Source organism: Piliocolobus tephrosceles, chromosome 3 (assembly GCF_002776525.5).
Source record: "Piliocolobus tephrosceles isolate RC106 chromosome 3, ASM277652v3, whole genome shotgun sequence".
In the NCBI taxonomy this organism is placed as follows: domain Eukaryota; kingdom Metazoa; phylum Chordata; class Mammalia; order Primates; family Cercopithecidae; genus Piliocolobus; species Piliocolobus tephrosceles.
Genome location: NC_045436.1, coordinates 183,675,529 through 183,691,517, shown reverse-complemented (window position 1 = coordinate 183,691,517; position 15,989 = coordinate 183,675,529). Strand labels below are relative to the sequence as shown.

General features: G+C 61.0%; 2 protein-coding genes across 8 annotated transcripts in view; one reads left to right on the top strand and one right to left on the bottom strand.

Annotated features, from left to right (window-relative positions):
* The first annotated feature begins 2,928 nt into the window (after positions 1-2,928).
* Positions 2,929-15,989, top strand: part of IDUA (alpha-L-iduronidase) — a 16,227-nt gene continuing 3,166 nt past the window's right edge. For all 7 annotated transcript variants that reach the window (XR_002730556.2, XM_023206744.2, XM_023206743.2 and 4 more), the window contains exons 1-4: positions 2,929-3,149; positions 3,751-3,891; positions 15,390-15,475; positions 15,660-15,767. Coding sequence is in view for 6 of the 7 variants with exons in the window: in XM_023206744.2 (XP_023062512.2) it covers positions 2,992-3,149; positions 3,751-3,891; positions 15,390-15,475; positions 15,660-15,767 (493 nt within the window). In the remaining variant the exon portion in view is untranslated. The remainder of the gene's footprint in view (positions 3,150-3,750; positions 3,892-15,389; positions 15,476-15,659; positions 15,768-15,989) is intronic.
* On the bottom strand, positions 4,588-7,647 carry SLC26A1 (solute carrier family 26 member 1). The gene is made up of 2 exons (XM_023206745.3): positions 7,075-7,647; positions 4,588-6,324 (listed from the first exon to the last, which is right to left on the bottom strand). Exons 1-2 carry the CDS (start codon positions 7,645-7,647, stop codon positions 4,795-4,797), a joined length of 2,103 nt encoding a protein of 700 aa, XP_023062513.2. The 3' UTR covers positions 4,588-4,794.

The following is a 15,989-nucleotide window of genomic DNA, read 5'->3' as shown; positions in this document are numbered from 1 at the left end:
TAGTAGCTGGGACTACAGGCATGTGCAACCACGCCTGGCTAATTTTTTGTATTTTTGTAGAGACGGGGTTTCACTGTGTTAGCCAGGATGGTCTCGATCTCCTGATCCGCCTGCCTCAGCCTCCCAAAGTGCTGGGATTACAGGCATAAGCCACTGCGCCTGGCCCAATATTTCCTTCCTTCCTTTCTCCCTCCCTCCTTCCGTCTTTTCTTTCTTTCTTTTTTTTTTTTTTTTTTTTTGAGATGGCGTCTCGCTCTGTCACCCAGGCTGGAGTGCAGTGGTGTGATCTTGGCTCACTGCAACCTCCACCTCTTGGGTTCAAGGGATTCTCCTGAGTAGCTGGGACTACAGGCGCCCACCACCACGCCTGGCTAATTTTTTGTATTTTTAGTAGAGATGGGGTTTCACCGTGTTAGCTAGGATGGTCTCGATCTCCTGACCTCGTGATCCGCCCGCCTCGGCCTCCCAAAGTGCTGGAATTACAGGCGTGAGCCACCGCGCCCGGCCAGTAGACTTTTGTTATACAATATACAAGGCATATTCCAAATTGTGAATGTCCCCATTGTGCACTTTATAATGATTTTTCCTGACCCAGATCCACTCCAGCACCATGCAGTGAGGACTTCTGTTTTTGTTTGTTTTACCTTCCTCCAGGGAAGGTTTACTTTTCTGTCCGCAAGTGTCCAGGTGAGCGGCTCACCTTAATTCTCTCAGGGCTTGAGGTGATTTAAGGCTGGCTTCAGTCCCTGCAAAGACAATTCTGTTTCCGGTCACCTTTGCTTTTAGGGGATAGCCCTTTGGGGTCCCAAGAAAAGCCCAAAGTCTTTACCAGGCACCACTGCCTGAGCCTCGACTTTTGTCATGTGGCCACAGTGTGGGGAACGCGGCAGCGTGTCACCATGTCTTGTGTGGCTGGGATACGCTGTAGGGGTGTGAGGTCACGGCCTCAAAGCTGGCCCCACCCCCTCCCGGCTTGGCCCTGCAGAGCCCCTTGGCCTCAGAGCTCCCAGCGCCTTGGACGGTTCCGTGCAGTGCTCTCCAGCTCTGATGGTTGCTCTCAGGAGGCGGCTGGTCTGAAATAATTCAGTTTCCATTGCTGTGTCCAGCGCCATGGTGTGGGACTGGTGGTTTCTTAGGTTTTTTTCAGTTCTCTGACGCTTTGAGGAATTGTTTTTAAAGCAGTTTATCTACCATTTTAGTTGTTTTCTCTGGGGTTGTTGGACTGAGGGTCTTACCCGCTGTTCCTGGAGACAGTTCTGTACTGGCATGTTTTTCCCGCCTTTCCCTCCCTTTCTTACCTTTTAGTTTTTCATTGAATTTTATTACTTTTTTTTTGTATTACGTTTTTCCTCCCTGCTAATTTGGAATATATACACACTATTTCTCTTTTAAATGGCTAATCGTGACATTTTACCTTGCAATTTCAACATAAGAAGTCCTAATATTAAGCAATATTTTAACCCCATTCCTAAAATAAAAAGACTCAGAACACCGTAACTCTAATGATCCTTCCCCCAACTTACAGAGGATTATTGTCCAGTATTTTCATTTTGTTAGTAGACTGTTCTTTTTTACCTTTTTTTTTTTTTTTTGGTACTTTTTTAGAGATGGGGTCTCATTTTGTCAACCAGGCTGGAATGCAGTGGTGTGATCACCGCTCGCCTCAGCCTTTAACTCCTAAGCTCAAGCAATCTCTCACCTCAATTTCGTGGGTAGCTGGGGCTCACAGGCATATGCCATCACATCTGGCTACTTTTTTTTTTTTTGTACAGATGGGGTCTTGGTACGTTGCCCAGGCCGATTTCAAGTTCCAGGCCTCAAGTGATCCTCCCGCGTTGGCCTGCAATCCCAAAGTGCTGGTGTTGCAGGTGTGAGCCACCGCACCCAGCCTGTTACTTTGCTTGGATTCACACAGGCATACTGGACTATGGTTGTCCTGTGGTATCCTCGGGGTATTGGTTCCAGGACCCTCAAAGATACCAAAATTTGCAGGTGCTCAAGTACTTCATATAAAATGGCGTAGTATTTGCACATTACCTACGCACATCCCACTATCTACTTTAAATCAAGATTACTTATGATCCCTAAAACACTGTAAATGCTCTGTAAATAGGTGTTACACTGTATTGTTTTAAAATGTGTATTACTTTGGCTGCGCGGTGGCTCACGCTTGTAATCCTAGCACTTTGGGAGGCTGAGGCGGGCGGATCACGAGGTCAGGAGATGGAGACCACCCTGGCTAACATGGTGAAACCCCGTCTCTACTAAAAATGCAAAAAAATTACCCGGGCGTGGCGGCGGGCGCCTGTAGTCCCAGTTACTCGGGAGGCTGAGGCAGGAGAATAGCATCAACCCTGTGGAGGCGGAGCTTGCAGGGAGCCGAGATCGCGCCACTGCACTCCAGCCTGGGGGACAGAGCGAGACTCTGTATTGCTTTAGCTTGAAAACAGTATTTTCAGTCTGCTTGGTTGAATCCATGGATGTGAAGCCAAGTGTAAGGAGGGCCCAGTGTGCTCTTCTGGGATAATTCTCCTTCTTGCTAAAGCGCACGCTTTACTCGGGAGGCTGGGGCGAGAAGATCGCCGCAGCTCCGGAGATGGAGGTTGCAGTGGGCCAAGATCGCGCCACCGCACCCCAGCCTGGGCGACAGAGCAAGACTCTGTCTCAAAAACACACAAAAACAGAGAAAAACAAGACAGTAATGGCTCAACTCACATAGCACCAATGGGCCAAGCGTTCTTCTGAGCGCTTTCCGAGTCATCGGTCCTCAGAGCAACCCCTGAGGCCTGCGGAACTCCAGGAAGCGGAACTCCGACCCCGCCGGGCTCCCGGCTCCCGGAGGCTCCCCAGCCCCGCCCACCCGGCCATCGCCCCGCCCGCCAAGGCCTCGCCCCGCCGCGGCAGTCACGTGGGGTGCGCGCCCAGACTCCTATCCGGAGGCGGAACCGGCAGTGCGGCCCGAAGGCCCACAGTCACCGAGCGCTCCCGGCCATGCGACCCCTGCGCCCCCGCGCGACGCTGCTCGCGCTCCTGGCCTCGCTCCTGGCCGCTTCCCCGGTGGTCCCGGCTGAGGCCCCGCACCTGGTGCAGGTGGACGCGGCCCGCGCGCTGTGGCCTCTGCGGCGCTTCTGGAGAAGCACAGGCTTCTGGTGAGCGCTCCGCGCGCCCGCCCGCGGCCTCCGGGACCCCGTGGTCGCACGGGGAGAGCTCGGGCGCCCCCTGACTGCGCACTGTGAGAGCTTCAGAGACCGGAGCTCCCTCCTCTGGGGCCCTGGCTCTCCCAGGCCCGCCCCGCGCCGTGTTTGGGGGTGGGCTCTCCAGCTGAGTGGGTGCCAGGGCGTGAGCCTGGGGCTGGGCCCTGAGCTTGCCCAGTGGCCGCCCCCTGCAGCCCAGACCGATGCCCAGGATCCTGCTCTTTGAGGTAAACCAGGAGTCTCCCGGGAGTGGGACGCCCCTGCAGCGGGACCTGGCCTGCCTGTCCCATTCCTTCCACCTAGAGCTGAGGGCCCGCCTGCCTGGCAGGGCCGGGGCCAGGGCTGGCGTTGGCCCCTCGTCTTACGGCCGCTCCTGTTCCCCAGGAAGATGAGACCTCCCAACATCCTTGGCCCTAAGGGTTATTTTATTAGTCACTGAGCGCACGCGCAGCGCCTGAATCCCGCGCCCGGGCAGTCCTGGGCTTGAACGTGTGTGTGGGTCTCGCTGCCAGCCATGCTGAGGCTCGTGACTGAGCCTCCCCTTTGCTGTCCCCAGCCCCCCGCTGCCACACAGCCAGGCTGACCAGTACGTCCTCAGCTGGGACCAGCAACTCAACCTCGCCTATGTGGGCGCCGTCCCTCACCGCGGCATTGAGCAGGTCCGGACCCACTGGCTGCTGGAGCTTGTCACCACCAGGTGGGCGACGGGTGGGGCCTGGGCATCCCAGAGCCCCTTACAGAGGCACAGATGGGAGGGGCAGGGCTGGGGGCTGCTCAGAAGACCCCTTGTTCCCCACTTTCCGCTGAAGCACCGTGTCCTTGCTGGCTGTGCTGGGGTGAGGGCTGTGTGCTGGTGGGAGTCCCTGCATGGGGCACGGTGGGCTTCCTGCAGGTCTCCCTGGAAGCTCAGGGTGGGCTGCGCCGCACCTGGCTCCTGGTGCACCCATGAGCATCCCTGTGTGTGTTTGCTCACTGGGCTGGGCAGGGCCAGCACCTGAGGACTGAGCTGATGTCTTACTGGTCACAGCACCCTGGGCCCTGATGCTGGTGCAGGTGGCCACCCTGTGACAGGGAGGCACAAGGTGTGAGGGGCACTTGGGTGTGTGGGGCCTTCTAGAAACACAGAGACCCTCATGCTCTTGGCCGGAGCCGCTGGCTCCTACCAGCAGGATGAGCACTAGGCAGGCCAGGGCATAGGGGGTCCTCTTGGCACCTTGGAGGCTGCATAATGTTGGGGGCCCCTTGTTCAAATAAGATGTCAACCCCGAGCATCAGGCCAGGCCCATCCCTTCTGAGCCGAGGGACGGCATCCCTTCTGAGCCGAGGGACGGCAAGGGTATGGAGCATCGAGACCCAGCCAGCACTGTGGACCAGCCTGTCTTGGAGGCAGAAGTTCTTGATTTCTGAGTATTTGGGTCCCGCGTGTGATCAGAGGCCCTCCTTCCCCAGTCAGGGTTCCCCCGTTTCCCCAGGGCAGCTGTGGCACAAGAGTGCAGCTCTTGGGCGGCTCTTCCCTGGGAAGGGTCTCAGCAGTGACTTGCAGATGTCTGCTGTGGGCGCCCCCGGAGGGAGCAGAGGCTGCTGGACAGGCCTGGCCCTGCTACAGGTGGGCATCAGTGGCCTCCAGCTCCCTGTGGCGGGCTCGTGCTGTCTGCACGGCGTCGTGCACACTGAGAAACAGCTGCTCCTCCTCAGCCACGTCCCCGGGGCCCTCCCCGAGGAAGCCTCCTCGGCTCAGAACATCTCTCACAGTAGGGCTGCAGCAGGCTAGCAGCAGGCTGATGCCCAGGGCCCCGTAGTCCCGGCGCAGGTCCTGCAGCGTGGTCACACCGGCTGCATCCAGGAACAGCAGCGGGGCGCAGTCGATGACCACTGTGTGGAATCCGGCTGCCGCAGGCGCCAGCGCAGCCCTGCTGCTAACCGGCCCCAGGTCCTTGCCCCGGGCAGGGCCTCCCTTGCCGACCTCCCACTCTGAGCCCCGCGCCTTCCTCCTGGCAGCCATGCACCCCGCGTCCAGGCCTGTGAGGCTGTAGAGTGACTGCAGGAAGAAGTCCTTGTTGGCATAGTACAGCGGCCCCCCGAAGCGGAACACCCGCACGCCGGGCTCGGGGACGAGGCCCTCGAACTCTGTGGCATCCTCGTAGAAGGCCGAGTTCCCGACGCGGGCCAGCAGGGTGGCACGTGGGCGTTGGGTGCGGCCGGCCAGGCTGAGCAGTGAGAGGATGACGCCGGCCAGCAGCCCGGCCTCTGTGCTGACCAGCATGGAGGTGGCCGCGGTGCCCGCCCAGACCAGCGTGTCGGCCGGGCTCATCCGCCACAGCCGTGGGAGGTCCCACACCTTGCGCAGGGCCCCCCGCAGGCTGACCACGATGACGCAGGCCAGCACGCTTCGCTGGAGGTCGTGGAACAGCGGTGCCAGCACCAGCAGCACCAGCAGCACCACGGTGGCGCTGACCACACTGGACAGCTGTGTCCGGCAGCCAGTGGCTGTCTTCACCAGGCTCTTGGCCAGGGCGGCGCTGGTGGCGAAGCAGTGGAGGAAGGCGGGTAGCACGTTGCAGCAGCCCACAGCCAGCAGCTCCTGGTTGGCGCGCACAGAGTAGCCATGGCTGCGGGCGAACATCTCCGCCAGCGAGATGGAGAAGGCCGCGCCCACGAGGGCCAGGGCCACGGCATCCAGGGCCACACGCTGCATCAGCCTGGGCTCCGGGACCTGAGGGGGCATGAAACCCGTGGGGATGTCGCCGGCCACGCTGGAGCCAAAGCGCCTGTGGAGCTGCCCGAAGTGGGACACGAGTGTGGCCACCACGATGACCAGCAGCTCCGTGGGCAGAGGCACCCGCAGGCGGTGTCGGTAGCGGTCTGAGAGCTCCTTCGCGGCTAGCAGCACCGCCAGGCACACCGTGCTGGTGACCACGTCGCACACGTTGGCCTGCCCAACGCTACGCAGCAGGCTTAGCCATGTGAGGACCACCATGCCGGGCCCCTGGTGCCGCGGGATCCGCACACCCAGCAGGTGCTTGAGCTGCGAGGTCAGGATGGTCACGGAGGCCCCCATAGCAAAGCCGTCGAGCAGTGGCTGTGAGAGGTAGGTGGACACGAAGCCCAGCCGGAGGACGCCCATGAGGACCTGTGGATGCAGTGCAGTCAGGCCAGCAGGCGCCTGGTGGGAGCCACGTGCCCCTCACCAGCACCTGGCGTGGCCCGAGGGGTGGCACAGGGCCTGACAATTCTGTTGCAGCACCATATGTTCCAAATCAGACTCCTCACACGGGCCTGTGTTCTGGCTCCACGCGTGCTCATGCCTGCAGACACTTGGGACAGCCACACGGGCGTCACACCTGCACGCAGTTGGCCACAGACACATCTAACCTTCTCACGTGCAGAAGCCCATTTTATTTCAGAATTAAGACCTCTGGCATCAGAAGGTAGCCCCTTCCTCCTGCTTCCTACACATGGCGCCCAACCCCCCATGCAGATGTGGAGCCAGTGGGGGCCAAGGTGGACAGGCCAAGGCAGGAGACATTCATGGGTGGGGAGGCCATCCCCCACCCCACCTAGGACAGAAGGCCTGGGAGGCCACATGGCCTCAGTCTGGCACCACTGAGCCACAGCCACACCTGGCCTGCTGGCCCCCACCCAGGCCGTGGCCCAGCAGGCCGGCTCCCCGTGCCCCTCCCCTCCTGCACCCACAGCCCCTCTGCGTCGGTGCCTCACCCTGGGATGCCCTGGCACACCTCAGCTCTGCCCAAGCCTTGCTGTCTTGGGCCAGCACCTCCTCTGCCAACTCTGTGCTTGCCCCCAGCCTTGCCCTCGTGGATGGCCAGTACCTAAGGGGGGTGCCCTGGGCCCCTCCCTGTGCCCAAGCAGAGCTCCTCACCTGGTAAAGCCCGGTCATCAGCGTGAGGGCGGTGGCAATGCGGATGGCGTAGCAGTCACGCCCGCAGTCCAGCATGGCAGCTGAGCTGTTGAGGATGCTGCTGTTGGCCCCGGGCCGCAGGCCGTCCTGGGAAGGGTCAAAGCCAGCCAGCTGGAGCTCCCGGTCCACCACCTGCCCCACCATGAGGCAAAGTAGGCTGAAGATGCCCACGGAGACGTGCCGTGAAGTGCCCATGAGGAAGTAGATGAGGTTGGCGAAGAAGGACGTATAGAGGCTGTAGATGGGCTGCAGCCCGGCCAGCAATGAGTAGGCGATGGCCTGAGGCACCAAGATGATGCCGATGACCAGCCCGGACATGACGTCACCTGCCAGGTACTCCCGTGGGCGGTACTGACGCAGCCAGCTTGTGACGGGGAGCAGGTCCTGCACCAGCGCCCAGGCACACAGCACGCTGCATGAGCAGCTCCGCCACAGCCTGGCCTTCAGCATCTCACACAGACCCCGGGGTGCTGGGCGCTGCCGTCGGACCAGCACCAGCCCTCTGTTCTGCAGAGGCTCAGGGGACTCGTCCATCCTGCAGCGTCAGGTCCTGTGGCCAACCTGCAGCCGAGAAGAGGGCATGGTCACAGGAGCCCCTGGATCCAGGGCCAAACGACAAGGTCCCGGGCAGCAGTGGGCCGCTTGTGGCGGACCCCTCACCCACCCAGCACCAGGGATTGGTGCTGGGCCTTCTCTGGGCAGCGCGGGCCCCAGCCCCCTGCCCGGTATGGATGGACGCCAGGCCCTGGCGGCTCCAGAACCCATCGTGGGTTGAGATGGGATTACGACACCAAGCCCATACCACGGGGTGTGCTGAGGCCAGCAGCGCTGAGGGCGGCATGGCAGGACCCTGTCCAGACTCAGCTCTGGCCCACTGCCTCTGCATTTCCTGCCTGAAACCCACCCTGTAGCTTCCTGAAGCTCACCCGCCCAACGGGGAGGGAACAGGCTGGGCTGCCGCCACACACACGTATGCCTGGGGTCAGAATGTCACAGACAGTGGACACAGGTGCAGGCAAGCCTGAGTCCCGCTGCTCTGCGTCCACCTCCCGCTCCCCAGGCTGGCGAACGGTCCTGCTGTCCACCCCACGCCCACACCAGAGCCCCCCTTCCCCATCCAAACCATCACCTCCTCTCTCGGAGACACCTTCCCCATCCCTCCGCAACCTGCCCTGTGGGTCCTGGGGCTGGCGGAAGTCTCAGGAAGAGGCCTCCTACGTCTCTGCCAAGTCTTGTGGGTGCTAGGACCCCAAGTCTGCTGGGGGAGCAGCGTTCAGACACAAGCCCAGCCCATCCGCTTGACCTTGGAACAGAATTCTGAGAGTATGCCTAGACAGGGGCCCCATAAGGGCCAGCTGGGAGGGGAGGAGGGTGACTGGCATCTGTTTCTCCTGCCCAGACAGTTCTGGGACGTGAGGCGTCCCTTCCCAGGCTGCACCAGCTCACTGTGGAACGGCCATGACACACTGTCCCGAGGCAGCACCGAGAGGACCCAGCCCGCTGCACACAGCCACCCTGGGCCGGCAGAGCCGGAAGGGCACCTGACCTTTCCTTTGCCCTCGGAAAGCACCGTGGCGTTAGGGAGGCGGTGCTGAGAGGCCTGACCGGTCCCATGTGAGGCCCTGGGTCTGTCCTGTTTGCAGGCTCCAATGTACTTTCACTTTAAAAACCCTTCTCAGCAATGTTAGGCAAAGACTTTGTTCCCAGGACACCAGGTGCCCAGGACACCCTGCAGCCTGGGCTAAGCCTGCTATTTGCACCCTGACCCAGGGTGTGGGAGCTGCAGTCTCCTGGGGGGTGTGTTGGAGGAGTGAGTCAAGCCCGGTAGGTTGACACATGCAGGCTGGGCACAGCATCCCCGGGGCCCAGAGCAGGGGTCCTGGCCCTCAGGCAGCATTGCAAGAGTTATGTCCCCGTCCCTGGAAGACCCCACCACACTGGGTCCTTGGATGCCCTGAAGCCCACCCCAAGCCCGTGGGGTCCAGGTGTGTACAGTAGGGCCACCTGCCTTGAGCCTGAGGGTGCCCCTAAGAAATCACGAGTCCAGGGCATTTCTGGCCTCGGCTCCCACGCCCGCCTCTGCTACGACTGAGATCTGGGCCCAGGATGGTTCTTACCTGAGGGAGTCCTCACAGGCGCAGAGGGCCCTGGGATAGCGAGGGGCTGGCAAGACCACTGAGGACCGCAGGGCCCTCTGGCTCCCGTGAGCGGCTGGGAGAGTGGAGGTGGTGGCTCTGGTGCCGACTGGCAGTCAGTGGTCTGTGCACTGGGCTCAGCGGTTGAATTATTTACTTACAGATTGCTGAGTCACAGGTTTATCCAGCCATGTTACCTGATCGGCGAATCCGGGAGTTGAACTGTAATCGGGCTCGTAGTAGTTAGAGCTGTGTGGACCTCTGATGAGCTCCTAGCCTCCCAGGAGCGGCTGCAGCTGTGGCTCTGCAGCCCTGTCTGGAGGGCTTAGGGACCAGCAGGAGGCAGGGGCTCAGGGGCTGAGCACAGGCAACCCTTCAGCTCTGGGGTCTGGGGTTGACTGCAGCAGCCTTCAAACCCAGGCGGGGCTGAAGGAGGGTTGGTCTCCGTGTCCAGTTGGTGGACACCCTCCTGGTCCTGCAAGGAGCCAGCCTGGTCCAAGCTGGAGCAGGGTGGAGGCTGACAGCCAGCTCAACACAAGGCTGCCGGTGTGTGCAGATGTGTATGTGCTCGCGTGAGCCCTGTGTGTGGTGCTCACTGCTGAGGGCACGGGCTGCTGGGGGTCAAGATGCCACGACTGGCCGGGGCAGGAGTCCTGGTCTGCCCAGACCCAGTGCTGACCCGCAGTGCCTGGTCACCCTCACGGCTCCTCTGCCCTCCCCTCTACCACAGACTGGGACCGGCAGTGCCTGCTTTATACGGCTGGTGTGAAGATAAATGATTTCTGAAAGTGAACTTCAATTAAGCCCACACATGAAAATAAGGGTGAGCTGCTTTTTAAAAAGGAATTATTGGCCAGGCACGGTGGTTCACTCTTGTAATTCCAACACTTTGGGAGGCCTAGACAGGAGGACTGCTTCAGGCCAGGAGTTCAAGACCAGCCTGGTCAACATAGTGAGACGCTCCTCACCTTTTCTTTTTTCTTTTCTTTTCGAGGCGGAGTCTCGTTCTGTTGCCCGGGCTGGAGTGCAGTGGCGTGATCTCTGCTCACTGCAAACTCCGCCTCCCAGGTTCACACCATTCTCCTGCCTCAGCCTCCCGAATAGCTGGAACTGTGGGCACCTGCCACCATGCCCAGCGAATTTTTTTTGTATTTTTAGTAGAGATAGGGTTTCACTGTGTTAGCCAGGATGGTCTCGATCTCCTGACCTCGTGATCCGCCCGCCTCGGCCTCCCAAAGTGCTGGGATTACAGGCATGAGCCACCGTACCTGGCCAACCCCTGCCCTCCAACGTTTACAAAACTCAAAAGTAAAAAATTAGCTGGGTGTAGTGGTGTGTGCCTGTATCCCAGATACTCAAGCAACTGAGGTGGGAGCATGACTTGAGCCCGGGAGTTCGAGGCTGCCATGAGGTATGATTGTGCCACTACACCCTAATCTAGGCCACAGAGCAAGAACCTGTCTCAAAAACAAATGTTATCACTGGCCCAGCACTTTGGGAAGCTAAGGTAGGAGGATCGCTTGAGCCCGGGAGGTCCAGGCTGCAGTGAAGTATGATTCTACCACTTACTCCAGCCTGCAAGTCTGTCTTTTTTTCTTTTTCTTTTTCTTTTTTTTTGAGACAGAGTCTCGCTCTGTCGCCCAGGCTGGAGTACAGTGGCACAATCTCGGCTCACTGCAGCCTCCGCCTCCCGGGTTCAAGCGATTCTCCTGCCTCAGCCTCCTGAGTAGCTGGGACTCCAGGCATGTACCACCACGCCTGGATAATTTTTGTATTTTTAGTAGAGACAGGGTTTCACTATGTTGGTCAGGCTAGTCTTGAACTCCTGACCTCGTGATACACTCGCCTCGGCCTCCAAAAGTGCTGGGATTAAAGGTGTGAGCCACCGTGCCCGGCCGGTTCTGTCTCAAAAAAAAAAAATTCCTTGGGGGCCTCATGTCCCCCTCCCCCGGCCCTGCCACTTTGACAGTGAGTATTGGTTGGGAGCCTGCACCGGGCACCTGTGGCCAGAGGGTGAGTGTAACAAGGGGCTGCAGGCCTCAGTGCTCTCCCATCCCAAGGGAGGCCAGGAGGCTGTGGTGGGTCCCTCAGGTGGGGCTGGAAAGCCAAGCCGGCCCTGGCACCTTGGGCAGCCTGACTCGGTCCTGGGAACAGAAGTCACAAGCTCTGATTCTCCTGTCCACGTGGGATTGAAGCCGAGGGTCTCGCAGAACCAGCCGACGTGCTGGGGCTTCATTCCCGCAGAACATGGACACAGACGTTGATGGGGCAGAGCCCCAGAGGGACGAGTCCCTGGACACTCACTCCACCAAAGGTACCTCCTCGTGGAAGCCGTCTGCCAAGCCCTGCTAGTTCCCCACAGCCCTGGATCGGCCCAGGGAAGACTGGGCTGCAGTCCCCCCATTTGGAGGTGAAATGGGAGTGGAATGTAGTTGGGGTGGCCACAGAGTAGGAGACCGTTAAGTGTGAGATGTGGACAGGGCTGAACACTCCAGGGCTCGTACCCCTGAGCGTGAGATGCGGGCAGGGCTGAACAGGCTCCAGGGCTTGTACCCCCGTAGCCTCCACCTGGGATGCCCTCTCCAAGTCTCGTTTCTCCTCAAAGCCCCTGCCCTGTCCTCCAGAGTCTGGGCCCTCGCTCCCACCCCAGCCTAACCTGGGCCCCAGTGGTCCCTGGGAAGCAGCTGTTTGCCCAGCGGTTGGGAGCTGTGCTGTAAGAAGCAGTTGGCCAGTGGGTGAGGTAAGGCAGTCACGCAGGGCCTCAGGCCCCTCCCTGGGACAGATTAAGGACCTCTCTGGGTGCAGCCACCGGAAGGGTTGTTGGAGAACTGGGGAGACCCAGGGGGCTGGGCTTGCTCTCTCAAGGTCTCCCTAAAGGAGCCAGGGAGGACCTGGGTGCTGGAGCAGCGGTGGGCGCCCGGTGCAGATGCCTGCATGCAGGGTAGGGTGGGCAGTGTCACCTGGGGCCTCAGAGAAACCTCGAGTGGGAGGTGGCCCTTCCCCCCTCAGGAAGGGTGGTGGAGGTGTCCAGAGGTTGGCTTGTGGGGACCCATGGTGAGATTTGAGGCAGGCGAGCATAGTTCAGGAACAGCCTCAGCCACACTGCAGGGGCCTGGCCTCAGGGGTCTTCTGCAGGCATTGGGCCTTAGGCCCTTTTAGTCCCCACCTAGGCTGGGTGTCGAAAGCAGGTGAGGTCATCCTTATAGGATCCTTGGGGTCTGACCTGCCCGCCTCCCACGTGTCTCTGCCTCAGTTTCTCTGAGCATTGAGGCAGTGGCTGGTGCTGCCCTGTGGTCAGGCCCAAAGGCTGAGTGCCCAGGGGTCCGGAGACCCCAAGCCAGTGCGTGCACAGGGCTGCTGACACCCTCCTTCCCTGCTTGGCCCCAGCAGCTGGGACCTGCCTGAACCGCCGTCCGGCCTGATCCCATGGCCAGTTTTGTGCCACACACTTACTTCCTTAGTTTTGTCTTTAAATCAGCCCTTTTACATTGGAGTCCATTTACTGGCAAAGGAGACCTCATATCCTTGCCTCCCACCCGTGGAAAGAAGCCCGGCTGACAGGGCTTTGGGACCGGACCCAAGTTTATTCCCAGTGACCCTCCCGCGGGTAGGCGTGCTTGGAGGTCTGGAGAAGAGGAGGCCCCCGCCCTCACCCTCTAGCAGCTGCGTCCCCTTCGTCCTGGCCACAATTGCAGGTTCTCCCAAGAGTCAGGTCTGTGCCCGCCCCGCGCCCCCAGCCCAGCGATCCCGGCCTCTGCCCCTGACCCGCACTCTCCTTCACCCTCAGGAGCGCTCGGCCCTGCTCCCCACCCCGCGCGGTGTCCCCCCCACCGCCTGCGAACCCCCATGCACGCGCGGCCCCGCCCCGAGCCCCCACCGCTGAGCACGCGCGCCCCACGCACTCACCAGGCCCGGCAGCCGCGCGGTACTCGCGGCGCACGCGCTCAGGCCCGGGGGCGGGGACGCGGGGCCCCGAGCGGCCGCCCAGCCACGGCCGCGCGGTGAATGACCGCGTTGTGCGGCCGCCGCGGCCCCAGCGACACCCGGAGCGGGGTCTGGCAGAGCTCCGGCCCTGGGCGTGGGCTGCGCGCTCCATCTCGCCGGCCCAGCTCTTCCCAATGGGGGCCAGGCGGAGGGTGGGGCCTGGGGCCTGTAGACCGACCCCCCCCCCCCGGGATTCCTGGGCCTGGGGGCGGGGATCCCTGTCCCGGGCTCCCCGCGCTGCGAAGCTGGCCCTGCCAGATGACACTCGGGCACCTTGGGTGTCAGGCCAGGGACATCTCTGATGCTGGGGCTCCCCCTGCTAGCCCCAGTGTCAGGGGCCGCTGGGCTATCCCGAAGCCCAGCTGGGCCTTCACTTTCCTCCAGGTCACCGTGTCCTGCTACTCCAACTCCGTGGCACATTGGAATGCGCCTTCTAGGCATTTAATTTTTATCCAAGTGCTTCTCAAGTTACTTCTTTGCTACCACTGTGTCCTTTGGATAGAGGGGACGGGAGGTGGTAGGGGCTGGGTGGGGTGGACGCCAGGGACTCCTGCTGCTTCCTGCTGGGCGCCCAGTCCTGGGTACAGGAGCAGGTGGGGACCAGCTAAGGCGGGGCAGAGCAGGAGCCCAGACCTGAAGGCTGTAGACTCCGGCTGAGGCTCTGCCTTGATCTTCTACACCGTGGGAGGACCAGAAGGGAGGCGTTGAGGTGTCCAGACTTTTGCTGTGGAGCTGGGGGTGCTGTGGCATGGGGAGATTGACAGGGACCTGTATAGGGCCAGATTCCAATCCATGGTGGTAACCCCGTCCCCCATCACTGCAGATGGGGCACAAACCCAGCTGTCATAGGAGGTGCTCACCTTCTGCATGGCATCCGCAGGAATGCCAGCCTGGCCTCTGCTTCTCCAGGCTCAAGGCTGGCTGCTATTCCCTCAGGCCAGAAGCATCACCCATAGCCCCAGACCCCTGCACACCAGCCTCCTCACCCAGTTCACCCTCATATGTCCAACTCCACATGGCCAAAACCGAGACCAGTCTCACTGCAAGCTCATCCACCCACCCAGATGCTCAAGCTGAAATCCACAGTTGCCCTGGACCACCTCCCGTACCCCCGCACCAGCTCACCTCAAACCTCATCAGTCCATCTGCTCCAGCCTCTGCTCACAACCTGCACAACCACCACCCAGTCGGGGCTCCATACCTCTCTGGGCCACCACCGTGGTCCCCAGCCAGTCTTCAGCTCCCACCCTGACTCCAGTGAGCTGCCAGAGGGATCCTTGAAAAATGCCCTGGCACTGCCCACTCAGAACCCTGAAAGCCATCCCTGTTTCCCTCCTGGTCAGGATCCCATGCTCAAAGCAGTCACTTCCAGACGCCATGGAGCCTCATCTCCTGTGATATCCACTCTGATTCTGTCCCAGGCCCACCAGCTGCCCCCCTACTCCCTGATTATCATGTGTACATTCCTGTCCCAGAGCCTTTGCACTGGTGATGCCATCTGCTGCCCGGACGTCTTCCTGCTGGCCGGTCCCATTGTGTGGTAGCCTTAGATGTCTCCTCAGAGAGGTCCCTCGCTGGCCATCAGGCTCCTCACTCCCTATCATATCCCCTTCACCAAAGATTCCCATTCCCCGATGATGCCTGTCCCCTTGGAACGTAGGCCCTGTGGAAATTCAGCCCCGTCTGCAAGTGCAGTGGCAGGGCAGCCGCCTTCTCCCTTTCCTGCCCGCCCATGTTGCCTCTTGGGGTGTGGGAGGGGAAGTGGGGCACTCCTGGGCACCCAGGAGGTACAGAGAACCAGGGTGGGTTGCCCACCAGGTCCTGCCTAGTTCCTGACCCCTGGCCCCTGCCCCCTGCCCCTCAGGACCTGTCTGCCTCGTCTCACTGAGCCTCAGGGCTATTACGAACCCCCACCCCAAGTCTTCCATCTCTTGATGGTGTCAGGTTGGGGGGTCTCCATGTACAGATGCTCTAGTTCACACTCGGCTTTCATAGGGTTGATGATTTTCCAAGGGGAAGGGCCCGTCGGGAAGCCGGGATCTGAGTCCCGGGTGGCACCTTGCAGGGTCTCACATGCTCTGTTGTGGCCATGGTTCCAGCCTGGAGCATGGAGCTGTGTGGGCACCCTGCTTCCTGACAATGACCGTCCTTCTGCAGGGGGTCCACTGGACGGGGCCCAAGCTACAACTTCACCCACCTGGACGGGTACCTGGACCTTCTTAGGGAGAACCAGCTCCTCCCAGGTGAGCTGTGGGCTCTGCCCTCCCAGCCCTCCTGCACCCCCTTGCCCTGCCTACCCTCTCCCTCACCCAGCCCCTCCGGGTCCTTGGATGTCCATTCAGGGCTGGCCTTGGTGCTGGAGCACAGACCTGGCAGAGCATGGGTGTCGTGTGTGGTGGGCAGTGGGGCAGCCCTCCTGTGTTCCAGGGTTTGAGCTGATGGGCAGCGCCTCGGGCCACTTCACCGACTTTGAGGACAAGCAGCAGGTGTTTGAATGGAAGGACTTGGTCTCCAGCCTGGCCAGGAGATACATCGGTGGGCGAGCACAGGCCCCTGGCGGGAGCGGGGTTGGGGGGTATATGGGGTGGGGACAAGGGATACCTGCACCTTGATCGGTGCAGGCCCTTGGGCCCCAGGCTGGGGGGTACTCCTGGGCAGGCTGCACCCCTATCACCTAGGCCACCGCCCAGGTCTTGGATCCCTTTGAGGCAGCGCTTCCTGGTGTGGGGCAGGAGGTTGGCCTGTTTGGAGGTGGGG

Coding starts and splice junctions, on each gene's coding strand:
- SLC26A1 (XM_023206745.3), bottom strand. CDS start 7,647: ATGGACGAGTCCCCTGAGCCTCTGCAGAACAGAGGGCTGGTGCTGGTC. Junction 6,325..7,074: donor TGATGACCGGGCTTTACCAG/GTGAGGAGCTCT, acceptor CTGCATCCACAG/GTCCTCATGGGCGTCCTCCG.